Source organism: Syzygium oleosum, unplaced genomic scaffold (genome assembly GCF_021117445.2).
Source record: "Syzygium oleosum isolate NSW1041296 unplaced genomic scaffold, Sole_v2.1 Sole_v2.23, whole genome shotgun sequence".
Classification (NCBI taxonomy): domain Eukaryota; kingdom Viridiplantae; phylum Streptophyta; class Magnoliopsida; order Myrtales; family Myrtaceae; genus Syzygium; species Syzygium oleosum.
Window position 1 is genome coordinate 6020172 of NW_026607507.1, and position 14036 is coordinate 6034207.

The 14036-nt window shown below is 39.2% G+C and overlaps 2 protein-coding genes across 2 annotated transcripts; one reads left to right on the top strand and one right to left on the bottom strand.

Moving 5' to 3' along the window:
- Window positions 1-214: 214 nt before the first annotated feature.
- Window positions 215-5393, bottom strand: LOC115662873 (aspartic proteinase A1-like). The gene is made up of 14 exons (XM_030584957.2): window positions 5234-5393; window positions 4202-4580; window positions 4025-4085; window positions 3664-3758; window positions 3470-3582; window positions 3030-3198; window positions 2878-2917; window positions 2722-2786; window positions 1700-1813; window positions 1534-1598; window positions 1244-1400; window positions 1039-1158; window positions 790-878; window positions 215-555 (listed from the first exon to the last, which is right to left on the bottom strand). The coding sequence occupies exons 2-14, from the start codon at window positions 4571-4573 to the stop codon at window positions 471-473; spliced, it is 1545 nt and encodes a 514-aa protein (XP_030440817.1). The 5' UTR covers window positions 4574-4580; window positions 5234-5393; the 3' UTR covers window positions 215-470.
- Window positions 5394-10440: 5047 nt separating this feature from the next.
- LOC115662875 (uncharacterized) lies at window positions 10441-13871 on the top strand. Its single transcript, XM_056321562.1, has 6 exons — window positions 10441-10617; window positions 12514-12585; window positions 12662-12799; window positions 12959-13001; window positions 13478-13584; window positions 13734-13871. The coding sequence occupies exons 1-6, from the start codon at window positions 10441-10443 to the stop codon at window positions 13869-13871; spliced, it is 675 nt and encodes a 224-aa protein (XP_056177537.1).
- Window positions 13872-14036: the final 165 nt, after the last annotated feature.

The window sequence follows — 14036 nt, forward strand, 5'->3', positions numbered from 1 at the left end:
AACTTTACAAAATATTTTTACCAAATACCATTTACATTGCTCCAATTGACTTTCACCCAAAGGTATTTACATTCTCCCAAATAGCATTTTCAAAGTTGAACTAAACAGGCCCTTTGTCCTCTCCTTTTTGCTAGAACCAGGTGACTGGTGAGTCGGATAAATTTTCGGAATTTCAAATTACTAAGCATTTACATAAGATTCATCCGAGCCACCGACAGGAACTCCTTTCTTTCTTCATTCAGTAAAAAAGAGGCATCACTTTCTGGGTTATATGTTTTTATACAAGGACCAGAATCTAGGATGCCATTAGTTTTACAAAGAGTCATAGAAGACGAGTTGTACACGCCCATAAACTATTATACAGGAGTGTAGAGACAGAAGATGTTTCGTGTCGTGTCCATGAACTATATAATACATGTGTAGAGATAAGATGAGACGTGGCAGTGCAGTAAAGAAAAGTCTCAATCCGTTCACGCTGCTTCGGCGAATCCGACTTGCATATTCCCGTAGTCGAACACCGTGTGATACCGGCCCATGAAGACGTCTCCCAAGATCCTGCATCAGAAAAGCGACACTAGTTTAGTCCCTGTTAAGTTGCAGCAAATATTTGATGGCTTGTGATAAGCAGTGACCCGTGAAACTGAACTATAACTATGACGCCAAATGAACGAATATGGTGTCCAAATGTTGGTCATGATGTGGAATGACTGTTTGAAACACTAGAAAGATTTAGGGTAAAAAATCAGACGGCAATTGTCAGAAAGATGTTGAAGTTAAATAAGAGTATACCAGAGAGGTCCACGAGGTGGCGCCACGTCTAGAGCGATGAATCCACTGACGCACTGAGCGGCAAGTCCCTCCCCGACTTTAAGCACATACTGGGGCAATGACACCACCATCCAAAAGTATATGAACGAATAAAAATCACGTAAATTGCATAGGAATGGGAATGAAACATCGCAAGCTATAGATGCAACATCTATAAACTACGGACAAATACACGGCGAAATGCTTTTACAGTCAGCTTCAATAACGTACCTCTTCTGGGGCAAGATCAAATACTTTACCACCAATTGTGAAAGAAACGCTGGGTAGAGAAGATAGATCACCACAGTCAACCACTGATTCTCCCATTGGACTCGGCAGACGATCACACAGCTGCAAAGTGCAATTGGCATTGAAAAGATGAGTTTCATGTGAGGCCCAGCTTTCTCTAGGAATAGTCATGATCGAAGCTGATTACCTGGTTGACGTAATCCAAGATTTGTTCTTCCGTTTGATTTTTCCTCAGCTGGTTCTGCATCCAAACAACTGCCATTTCACAAGCAGTACACATTCCATCACGCAGACCACCTGATGACTTGTGCTCATTCTCGTCCACCACGCTCTCAATCCCCATCCTGCACAAACATGGTCATGATAGTGGCTCAAAGAATCTATAACTATACGGTTTTCTAAGTCGTCAAAAAAGGAATGTTACTATTTTCTCATACTGTTGTTTCCCACTAGGAGGGGAGAAAAAGGCAAACTGACCTAACGCCACGAGTCCCATCAAATGTACAGAAGCCCATTTGAGAACAGATTTTCTGCGGTTGTGCCTACAAAATTTCAGCGAGAACAACATATGATATACCCCGTGAGGCACATTAAGCAGAAACAGAACAAAAGCTTGATTAAAAAGAACTTCAAAAGGTTTTACCTCGGCTAACAACATCTCCAGGATGGTTTTACCATATTGGCCAACCACCATCTTGCATTCTTGGCTTACCACGCCAGATGCTCCTATGGCATGGTTGATTTGGGTTATCACAGTCTGAAAATTCCACTTAATGTCAGAACAGAGAAGTACTTCTAGAAGGTTACCACTTTAATATAAAAATGATGTGCAAAAACTGTAAAGCCATGCTCAAAAATAGGTACAGTTGGTTGAAGACAAGCTACAAGAAGAAAAAAAGAATTGCACAACATGGAGGGTCTCCATCATTCACAGATAAAAAGAAAATTCTACGCTTTATTCCTGATTATATTAAGTGTTTCGCGGATGGAAAGGAATGAAGCTTTTCACATTGAAAATTTAGGCTAGATGAAACAGACCCCTAAAATATCAAAATATTGGTAAATATTTTGAAATTGTCAAAGTATGATGTTACTGACAAGTTCAACCCCTCGCCAATACAACTTGTGAATATTATTAACTACAGTATAGGATAAGTAAGAAATTCAGTGAATCCTTTTGATTACATTTTTAGTCTTGTAGTAATACTCTTTGTTAGAACAAGATAACAAAAGGCCTAGAAACCAAGGAACTAAACAGCTCCCATGTAGTACTAACGAAGATGAACGGAAAAACTTGTAAATAGTAGTACTAACGTTCTGCGCTAGGCACGACTACCACTCAAAAAAGTCATCGAAAGGTACTAATTCTAGAAAGAGAGGTTCTATGCTATATGAAGCTTATATATTGGATTAAATCCAAAACCAAAAGTGCTTCACAGGGGTATTGCCGCACAAACGCAGGAGAGACCAGATTTTTCAATGACAGCCTCAGGCAATAACGATTTCTTTTCGCAAACAAACAAAAACAACTGACAGATATTGCATAAATTCCACAAGAAATACAGTTTCATTCACCATGATTACCAGCTATGCAGCTGTTTAACATTTAATTAAGGGTTTTATAGGAGAAAGGGAAAACAAAGTTCTGCTGTTAAAAGTACATACTGTAGGGCCTGCCAACAAGGATGTTCCGGAATCAGCAATTGCTGAACAACCACCGCCGCAAAATCCTGCAAAAGAAGTAACCGGATCTCAATACCCTAAAAGGAGGAGAACGAGAAAGTAAATGAAGGAGACGCGAGCAAAACAACGCAGGAATACCAGTCGTTTCACCATCAATCAGCACATCACCCATGTCAAACTGCCAAGAGGATGTAAGTATGAATGAATTTAAATGAAACAGTTGATAAGAAAGCAACAGAAGTAAGCCATGCAAACTGTTACAAGGACTAGTTGGACTTATAAATATTTACCTGCCAGTAGCCTTTCTGTGTCACGGGAACATATGTATGCTCACCCTTGTAGTGACTAGAATCAACCCCACCAAACACAAGCTCACCACCTTCTTCCCCTTTAGTGTTTCGGTTTAGCCAAAATGAGAAAACAGGCTCCGGAACAAGACCCTGATTGACCATGTTATACCTGTGAATTTGACCGAAAACAAGATATTTAATCCAGCACTTGGCACAGAGAGATAGACAGATATGGAAAAGGTGGAATTTATTAACCTGTCCAAAAGCTTAGCATCTCAAGTGTTTGAATATTTAAATACATCAAGATAAAACTGTGATGTAAGATAAGACTGTAACTTGTAGGCGTTACACGCTCTCCAAAAGCTTAGGAAATTACATACAATACCGTCATGTAAATAGGCTTGCAAGTGTAATTCCATTGTTGTAAAGTGCTGACTTACCAGACTGGAACTGCCTTCCCAACTGATATCTCTTGAAAACCAAGCCCCAGTAGGCCATCAAACTTTGCAGCCACGAATGCGATGCCAGGCTCTTTGGTTGCCTCAATAAATTCCTATATGGTGGTAGTAGAAAAGGCATCATTGTACAATCTATTTGACATTATATATAAGAAGCAAATTGCAGAAACTAATACCTGCTTCTTGACAACAAGATCGCCAACTTTCACATTATCCTGGCTAAAGAATCCCGAAATCGCTCCAGATCCATAATGGATATCAGCAGATTTTCCTGCATTATTCACAAAGATATCCTCACTCTGCAGTACTATTTGAATTGCATATCCATGAAATGATAGGAACTACTCATTTAGAACTTCAAAACTATGTCTATGAGTGGGTCGCAGGCAAATCTATCCTACTATTTAAGAGTATAAAAGAAGAGAGAGATTAAGAAAGCCAAAAATAACATCACTTGGAAGTTGATGTATTTCAGTAAAAACAGCCAAATTAGCACTCTAGACAAAGCAAACAGATTTTAGGGATGAGAACAACTACCGTTCTTCTTGTAGGTACTTGATTCACTTGACTTGTACTTAGAATGCAAATAGCATGCAATCTGCAATAAAAGTTTTCAAATAGATAGTACAAGATGGATTAGCAACAAACTCAAAAAAAAAACTATAGCCCACTTAAGTTCTCTCCAGACAAATGATCTAAAACTAGGAGACTAACCGAGAAGTAACACTTTGAAGAGGGCACCCAAAGATTAGAGCTCCCTGTGTCAAATATCACAGTGAACTTTTGGGATGGGGTTCCAATCCCAATCTCGCCATAGTACTGAGCATCCATGTAATTCTTCAGTGATACGATATCAGTGTCCTCGGAGTCGCCATTATAACCATGGAACTTGTACTTCCTCCCAAGCCGCCCCAGAGCCCCTCTTTCCTTGGAAAATCTCTGTCCTGTGACGCGGTTGAGTTGGTCCAACTTCCTCTTCTTCAGTCCAACCCTGATCAGCCCATCATTGGACGAAGAAAACACGGCAGGCGACAAGAGCAACAAAAGGAAGGCAGCAGCCAGAGCGGCTCCAGATTTGGTACCCATGGTAAAACTGCAAAATTCAACGACCCGCAACTCAGAAAAATAATTACCAAAGGAAGCATGTAAGCTCAAAACGATCATGTCTGTTTGAATCACAACAGAAAGCTTAAGACTTTATGTAGACAACGATTTCTGTCTGAAGAAAAAAGAAAAGAATATTCATTTCAGTCTGATCAAGTCGCGAGGCAGAAAGCTTAAGACTTTATTAGTCTCTTGATAATTTTTCCGAAGGGGGGATACTTTCACTTTGCAACCAAAAACAAAACCCAAGTTTCAGACCCGACTTCAGTCTCTCAGTTAGGCTACAACTGTTAAGCTTTGGAGACCAACAATTACAGCTTATTAGCCCCAGCACCAGAACCATCGTAATCAAAGATTTATCGCTACATGCAAAAACTACCCACGGTTCGATAAGAGCAGGTACCCAAGTGAAAACTCAGCTTAATTTCAACCTCAAAGAAGAAAAAAGACAGAAAGGAGGTGAAATTCAGAGCCGAAAATCCCTCGAACGCCGAAGATATACGTAACCGCAGCTCTTGCATACCACAAACAGAGCGAGGTATTCGCTTCTAAAAGCTACTTTTCCACCATAAACCCGATCCTCCAAAACCAAATTCACGCAGTCACGGCGACACAGAGAGAGAGACAGAGGTTGCGTCCTACCTGAGAATCGATTCGAGTCGCCGGCCAAAGGAAGCTGTTTGGGAAAAACCAGACAAGAAAACAAGAGAGAAACCAGAAGAAAGTGAAAGTGAAGGAGAAGATAAGACGGAGACGAAGAGACGATTTTTTTAATATGCTCCCTCGCGGCTCATCAGCCGTCGATGCGGCATCCAACGGCCCGCGCGGCTCGAGCCCGCGCGTGACGTGTCGGCACCTCAGCCGCTGCATGTTTGGTCAGATCATCACGCCAATGTGTTAGAAACCGAGGAAGCCGGTTACCCAGGTGGCCACCTTAAAAAAAAATATCTGCCATTAAAAAAAAATGAAAAAATATTTGGGAAGAGAGAGAGAGAGAGGCATTGGGAAAGTGGGCCGTCGGATGGAGGTCGAAAGTGAGGCCCGATGAACGGACGAGATGAAAGATCCCTCGGGAATCTATCTGCCTTAGCAGTTGGATATACCGATCTTTTCTTTTTTGTGTTTTATTTTTAATTCCGTATTTCTTTCGGTTTCGTCGCCGATGATAATTCTCAGGTGCCTGAGATTCCAAGTTTAGCAGTTGACCCAAAAAAACACAAACAGATTCCAAGTTTGGTCCTCAAGATTTCCTAAAGATCGAATGGGGAGTTTGAGTTCGAAAAGGATTTAACGGTGGTTGCACGAGGACAAAAGGCTCATTTTCATGTTACTGCTCGGATGAGTAAGGTATCAAAAGCTACTTGCCATTAACATGCGGGAAAAATTACACGTCCGGTCCTAAATTTTTTGTACGGCTGCTAATTCAACCCTAAACTTTCTAATTTGACTAATGCGGTCCTAATTATTTGCACGAAATTTCAATATAATCATTCCAGCTAATTATCAATACGGGACGCTAACGTGGTGATCCACAAGTGATAGTAGGTCGCAGCGTCAGTGATTTTTAGCAGGCAATTGGTCGGATATAAGTACATTGGGATTTCACCCAAAATTTTAAAATTACATTGGCAACGTAGAAAAGTTTTTAAAATTGAATTGGATCCATATAATATGTTTAAGACTGATCGGGTAATTATCCCACCATGCGATATTGGTGATTTTGCCGCTTTGGTCATTCAACTTTACAAATGGAAAATGGGATAGTAAATTAGTAAGAATTTAGCATCGCTTAATGCGTCTATGCAATTTTGAGTTGTTTAATATTTTTTCTCAAGAAATGAATATGATTTTACCCCATAATATTGTCTTCTATCATACGAATTGTTCTTCTTAAAGATTGTTGCTCGAATTTCCGCTAAAAGATAAGAAAGAGGAACTCGCTTAATCTGTTTGACCCAATTCTCCTCTCGGTTGACTTTGGCAGTTTCGAGTGACCTCAACTAGGTTTGCACATATTTCAAATTTTACTGTTCTAATGATTTAATTTTTATTTATCTCAAAACAACTTAAAGGTTTCAAAATGTAAGTTTATTGACATTCAAAAATCACACATCCCACGCTCTGCAAAGGCGAGGAGGAGCGTTGCTTGGGTTGTGTGACCTCGGTGAAGGTTTGGCAGGGTCGAGGCCGAGCTGGAGCAGCGGTTTTGGACTCCTGCTAATGGTAGTCACGGCCGACTCCTACCCTCCCTGAAAAACTCTCATTTTTTATGTTCTTCTTTTCTCAACTAAATTTGAAAATTAATCTTGATTTCTTAACTTTTTATCGGCTTTCTCTTTTTCAAAAAATTAAAAATCGTTTTGTCATTTGCCACATTGACATGATTGAGAGTGTTACTATTGACAAAAGGATCCTATTTTGCAACTCGGACAAGTTGAAATAAAGTTTTCATTAAGTTAAGGGATGAGTATACATAGATGTAAATTTAGAGCAAATCAGAGCCCAAAGAGTTTGAGGGGGATATAAGGTCCAGTTAGAAGGAAGGCTTTTCTTATGTTAGGCTTTGGCAATCTAGTTCGCCATCTTATTTTCTTCTCAATTGCAATACGTTAGCTTTAAAAATTTGAATAAAAGCTAAGTTACTAGGCCTGGCTTTCCTTGATAAGCAAACTCACCTCCCAAGAAACTTCTTCTTCACCGGATAAGTCATCTATCATATCAAGTTGATCTAAGTTCACTTCAAAACAAGTACTTGAGCGTGATCCAAAGAATTCAAGAGTTTCAAACAAAGCCAAGGCCTCGGTTCGAGCTGCAGATGATGCCATGACAGTTTGCGCAAAGATATCCACAAGAAGACCAGAGCTAACGCGATTAATACATGCTATGGCTCCTTCATTAGTCTCTTCCAAGTAAGCTCCATCAATGTTTAATTTTAGGATTGATATCACGAAAAATCCTAAACTGGTATACATACGACAAATTTATCCCGAACTATTTTTTTTATCACGAAAAACCCCAAACTTGTACATCTGTGACAATTTTATCCCAAATTAATTGTTTGACCATCAAAAACCTCAAACTTGTATATTTATAATAGATTTACCCTCCGTAAATTGGATTAATACCACGAAAAATCACAAATTTGTAAACTCGTGACAGACGGAGGAGGCTATGTGTCATCCAACTCAGCAATTTGATAGTAAAATTTAATGAAAACTAACGAAAGGTAAATTTGTCACAGATATACCAATTTGAGATTTTTTATGGTCAAAAAATTAATTTGGCCTCCAATCGACCAAATAACCTCAACGAAAACAACTCATAATAACTCAGTTCTTGGTGGGCAACTTGAAATCCTTCATACATTGATTAAACATCTATCATACAAGAGAAAAAAGCATCCAAAGACTTTTTAATCCATTCAACAAACCATTGCAAGGCGTACTCCAACCTGGGTGAAGTTCTTTTCCATAAACTCTACTTTCAATACCTTTTCTCAGTAAGAATACAGTATTGAGTCACCTTATGTGCTGCCCAATCTCTGAATCTAGCATTCCAACTAAAATCCAGGCCAAATGTATGCATTTTCGACAATCTTCAACTTATGTCAATTGTAATATATGCGTTTTTGCTAAGGTTGTTTTTCTTTTTGCCAATTGTATTTGGGTAAGGTTGACATATTTGTGATAAGAGAGGTTACCAATGATTGTCGCGTAGTCAGTAGTATGATGGTGTGCTACTTAGAGAAAATGGTATTTTTACCGACATGAAGTTATTAGGATATCCGCAATTTCAAGTAAGAAATCTCCTGCACCTGCCTTTCCAAGAGGAATGGATATAAATGGTATATTTGCTCCTCAACCAAACAAAATGCCATTTAAGTTGAGCTCTCAAGCTAATCCCAAAAATCAATTACCAAATCAGTGCTAAACTATTATACATACGTCATTTCAGTCCTAAACATTTCGATTTTGTTGATGTAATTCTAAACTTTGGGTAAAATTCTAATGTAATCCTCCTGGCCAATTGTCACGAAAAATTGCTAATATAGTGTTCATTCATTATCGTCCATCCTACGTGGCACATTGATGTAAAATAATTTGGATTACCGCATTAGTGATTTCCGGTGACAATTAGCTGGAAGGATTAGATTGGAGTTTTGCGCAAAGTTTTAAGACTATATTGGTAAAATTGAAAAAGTTTAGGACTGAATTAACATTTGTACGATAAGTTTAATGACTGATATGGTAATTTTCCCAAAAATCAATTATGTGGAGAATTGGGTCAAACAGAGCAACCAAATCCTCTTTCTTTAAAAAGTTAATCCTTTTGTGGAAAAATGTTTAGAAATGTTTAGAAAATGTATTATTTAAGAAGGCAACATTTGAGGTAATATCATCCTTATTTCTTAATAAACCAATAAATCAAAAAAAATCTTGTGAACTGGTTAAAGTGGATCAAATTTATTTTGGCATGAAATTGACTGCTTCCATTAAGAGTAAGTATTCTCATATGGAAAAATACCCAAAAGGGAGTTCAGTTTTGGCAGCAAAATCAACTTTGCATACCATGATTATCCAGAACATCAGCTTCCTTCATAAGAGAAGTTACCCTTATATGACAACTATTCAAAGTAAGTACTCTTATTTGCCTAGTTTTGGTGGTTGATGCTGTCATGTATGGAAAACCATGAATAAACTAAAGGGTTATCACATGTTGCTAGAATGGTGCTTTTTCTAGCACAGGGTTATTACACGCCATGTTCTTTAGCAGATAATTTGTAATTTATCAATGACATATATTCATATACAAACATACATATATGCAGTTTAAACGAAATTAGAACCTTATCCAATGGGCAAAAGAAAGAAATATGCCGTACGATGTATGGATGAGATCCAAGGCTGACATGCACGTTCACTTTTATACTGCAAATGTTGTATTTCAGGACTACGAAAGGACACTCGTCCTCGTGATAAGATTCAACTTGGTGTTGACTTTGTTGCTAGAGGCTTCCTTAAGGTTTTGCCAACATTGTCTTCATTTTTGTCCTGATAAACCATGCACACCCACATTGCACCGCCAGAGTCTCATGTATGTTGGGTGTGCTCGATGATATAGTGGATACATGAGATTATCTCCACCTTAATACTTCTTTTCCTTGTGATTACGCCTTAATCCTTACGTGTATAATGCCCACATCTTAGTTCTCTGCTTAAGCAGATACCATTTTTGCTCATCTAATGGTCACTGTACAATTATGATAGTGCAAATTCTCTAGCCATACGCGCGGTATCTTTCCGTTTCTGCACGTGCACATGCCATTAGCAACTTCTCGCCATTGATTTTGAGACTGAAGCGTATCCGTTTCATTTGCACCGTCCGTTTGGTCGGCATTCAAATAACGCGATGTTTGTTGAGTGAGATCACGCGACTGCTCGGCTGGATTTATTTCCTTTTAGCGAGGCCTTTCCGCATGTGCCCCCGGTTTTATAGAGAAGCAAGTGCTGCCATAAAATTCACTAGATGCAAGATCGTGCAGAACTTGAATTCCGAGTGAGTTTTCTCGCGAGATTAGGTTAAATACAGACTCTCATTGCAGTGGGAGTCTCGCTGTGTGCTTCGTTGCTGAAAGGCAAACCCATATTCTCACAGATCAATATAGCGGTAGTGCCTCCTAAACCTCTGTAGTAAGAATTCAAAGCCCTTTCAAAACCCTTCTCTCTCATCATTAAGATTCTCAGTCCTATCATTGTACAGGCATCATCGCGCAAAGTAGCTTCGTCATCCACGCTGTTATCGCCATCGCCATCGCTCGGTGCAGACTCTCTCTCAAGGGTTTAAGCGAAATGGAAGACTTTGGGAAATGGTTCTTCGGCGAGTCCTCGAACTTGACTGGCTCTTCCTTGTCGAGGGCGGCGGCCTTCTTCGCAGAAGGCCAGGGCATGAGATTCCGAATGGAACTTCAGATTCTTGCCCTTCAACGCGACGAGACGCGAGGAGATGCTCTTCGTTTCCTTGCCGCGGTACAGAATTCACCCTTCTCTTTGGTCCTTCTTTTTGGCGACGGTTTTAGGGTTGACTTTTGTCTTTCCTGTTCATGCGTGTCTTGTATCGCGTTATTGCAGTGAGGACGACAACCGTAAGCGTTCAAATTTTCGTTTTTTGTCTTGCCTTCGATCGTTTGGAGTTTTGATTTTTATTTTGATCGTCACCTTCATGCATTGCATATCCATTCGAGTTTCGAAAGTTCTCGATAATTAAAAAGATGGGGCGGTTGTAATTTTATTTTTTTTATTGATTATCTACTCCATTAACAAATCTTATTTCCCTAATTTTCTAAGTCTCACCGATAAAAACCTACTTTTTCCTTCAATCAAATGTTAAAAATTTTGCATCCACCATGTTTCACGTATCAAGGAGTAGACGACGACATTTCATTTTTCTTGTTCTTTGACATTCAAGTTAAATTAGTGGGTTCTGTTTTATCGATTATTTACTCCATTAACAAACCTTATCCCTAATTTTCTCCGTCTCACCATCCTCTTTTAATTTTCAAAAGATAAAAACCTACTTTTTTTTTGGATCAAATGTGAAAAATTTGGCATCCACCATGTTTCACATATCAAGGAGTAGACGAGGACATTTCATTTATCTTGTTCTTTGACATTCAAATTAAATCCGGTGGATTTTGTTTTATCGATTATCTACTCCATTAACAAATCTTATTTCCCTAATATTCTCCATCTCACCGTCCTATTTTAATTTTCATAAGATAAATTCCTACTTTTTTTTTTCGATTGAATGCGAAAAATTTGGCATTCACCATATTTCACATATCAAGGAGCAAATGACAACATTTTATTTATCTTGTTCTTTGACATTCAAGTTAAATCAGGAGGGTTCTGTTTTATCGATTATCTACTCCATTAACAAGTCTTATTTCCCTAATTTTCTTCGTCTCACTGTCCTGTTTAAATTTTCAAAAGATTATTACTACTTTTTTTCAATCAAATTTGAAAATTTTGGCATTCACCATATTTCACATATCAACAGGTAGACGACGACATTTCATTTATCTTGTTCTTTGACATTCAAGTTAAACCGGGTGTGTTCTATTTTATCGATTATCTATTCCATTAACAAATCTTATTTTCCTAATTATCTCCGTCTCACCTTCCTGTTTTAATTTTCGAGAGATAAATTCCTACTCTCTTTTTTCAATCAAATGTGGGAAATTTAGCATTCACCATATTTCACATATCAAGAGGTACACGGTGACACATCATTTATCTTGTTGCTCGACATTCAAAGTTAAACCGGATGGGTTTTGCTTATCGTGTTGCTCCATGCGCCGCGTGTATCTACGCATGGAAGGCTGAAGTAATTGTGATAATCACGAGGATAAAAGAACCAAACGTTTCTCGTGCAACTGGGTCTGATCACTCCCATTTTTCTACTCATCTTATGTTCTTGTCTTTTTCTTAGACATATAATATAAGATAATAGTCATCCATAGGTTGACAGCTGACCCAATTTGGCACGCGAAGATGGGGTGGGTTTTGTATTTCGTGGAGCAGGGTGAATCCAACGATTTCCTTCTCTTTTTTTATTATTATTGTTATTATTTGCTGCATTTAATTTCTGTCTCTCAGCTTTTTAGACCAGCTGGGAAAGTCCAATTTGACCTCATCAGTGTTCTATCACTTCGGCAGTTCACTTAATGCCAACAATATATAATCAGAAAAAGAAAGGTTCGGTCGAGCTTAGACCGCGAGCTTTATGCATATAGATGGTTGCATCAGCAACTGAAGTGATGACCCACTCAACGGGCCAAAATCACCCACAAAAGCTGCACTATATAGAGTAGATTTTTCGACGTGATTTTAATATATCTAGCATTACTCTTGTCCCCTCGGCAGCACCGAGAATTTCACGCGAAATTGGCGCCCATGCTGTGGAACATCCCCAATACCGTGTTCGTGCTTATTCAGGTACGTCACAATGCTCATGCTTCTCTGGGTCATCATGTACACAAGGCACAAGCAGTTCTCACTTGACACTTGACAGCAGCTCTCTTCTCTTTCCCACCCTCTAATTTTCCTTTCACTTTCACAGGAAGTCTTTTCTGCATATCCCATGCTGAGAACGCCGTTTCTCACCATGGCGGCGGCAGAGCGAGCTTCCAATGCTCTCGTCCTTCTGAAGGTTTGTTATGATCATATGGCTCTGGTTCCTTCCTCGTATTTGTTTTACTCATTAGAGACCTGAACCTTGCATATTGAAATGATTGGAGGAGTCGCGTGTATTTTGCATCTCACCCCCAATGAATGCATGTTTTGATTTCCCTTTTCTCGTCTTGGACAGTGCGTAGCTTCTCATCATGATGCCAAAAGGTCGCTTGTCAATGGTAAGTCGAAAACTTCTGCCAAGTGCATTGTGTAACTTCTGGTGTCCGATATGAAGGGTGATTTGATTTTGAAATCTATGCATACGGAGATAACTCAGGTATTGCATTTGCTTCGGGCATCCTAAATGCTTAAGGCGCGTTTTTCCCTCCATTTTCTGTAGTAATCCAGTTCATCAATACCCGTACTTATTGAATTTCATGCATACTTCTGGTGTTTCCTTGTGGAAAGTTGTTGCTTTAATGAGTCAAGGCATTGATACTTGACAGTTGATACTGCTCTAAGTTCATTGAGGTTGGTTCCACCATCACCATGCTTCAGCATTTCTTGTACGAGACTCGCTGTTGAAATCAATCTATGTATTGTTTTATCCGACCTGCTGCATATGCAATTGAGGATGCATTTAGTTGATATTAACTACTCAGATGAGATGATTCCGCAATTCCGAGTATCTTATGTCTCTCGCCGTTCACTGCAGCTAAAATCCAGGAGTATCTGTATCCTATATTGAGAACCACACACAGGGACAGGCCTCATGAAAAACTGAGGCTGCAAAGCTTGGAGGTCATCGACAAGCTGTTAGAGGTACTCCCGTCTTCTCTCTACAGGATGTTCCTTTTTATTGTCGCATATGTCTCGATAAATTACATCCGCAGAACCTAGTCGCCTTCCACTATAGCTAATTAAGAGTAATGATTTCTCTATCTCATCAATTTTTCTTTCCTTTTACTTAGCATGTGGAGGATGAAGAGATTGTTAAGGGGCTTGCCGAAGCTCGCATGGTGCTGTATTGTCTTCGTTGCATCGTGGCGAGCCACATATCTACAAAGGAGGTCAGGGCTCGGACTTTTCCACTAACTTTGGTCATTTAGTTTGTTTTTATACCGTCTTCCGCACATTAATAAGGAACGCACAAAGACTGTTTGATGTCTGACCAATTTTACCGTGTCTCGTGCAACTCTGAGGCCTTAAACATGCCTAACGATGACATTCCATCAGTGAAGAACTTCTCTACATCGCAACTTCTGCTTTTCTAG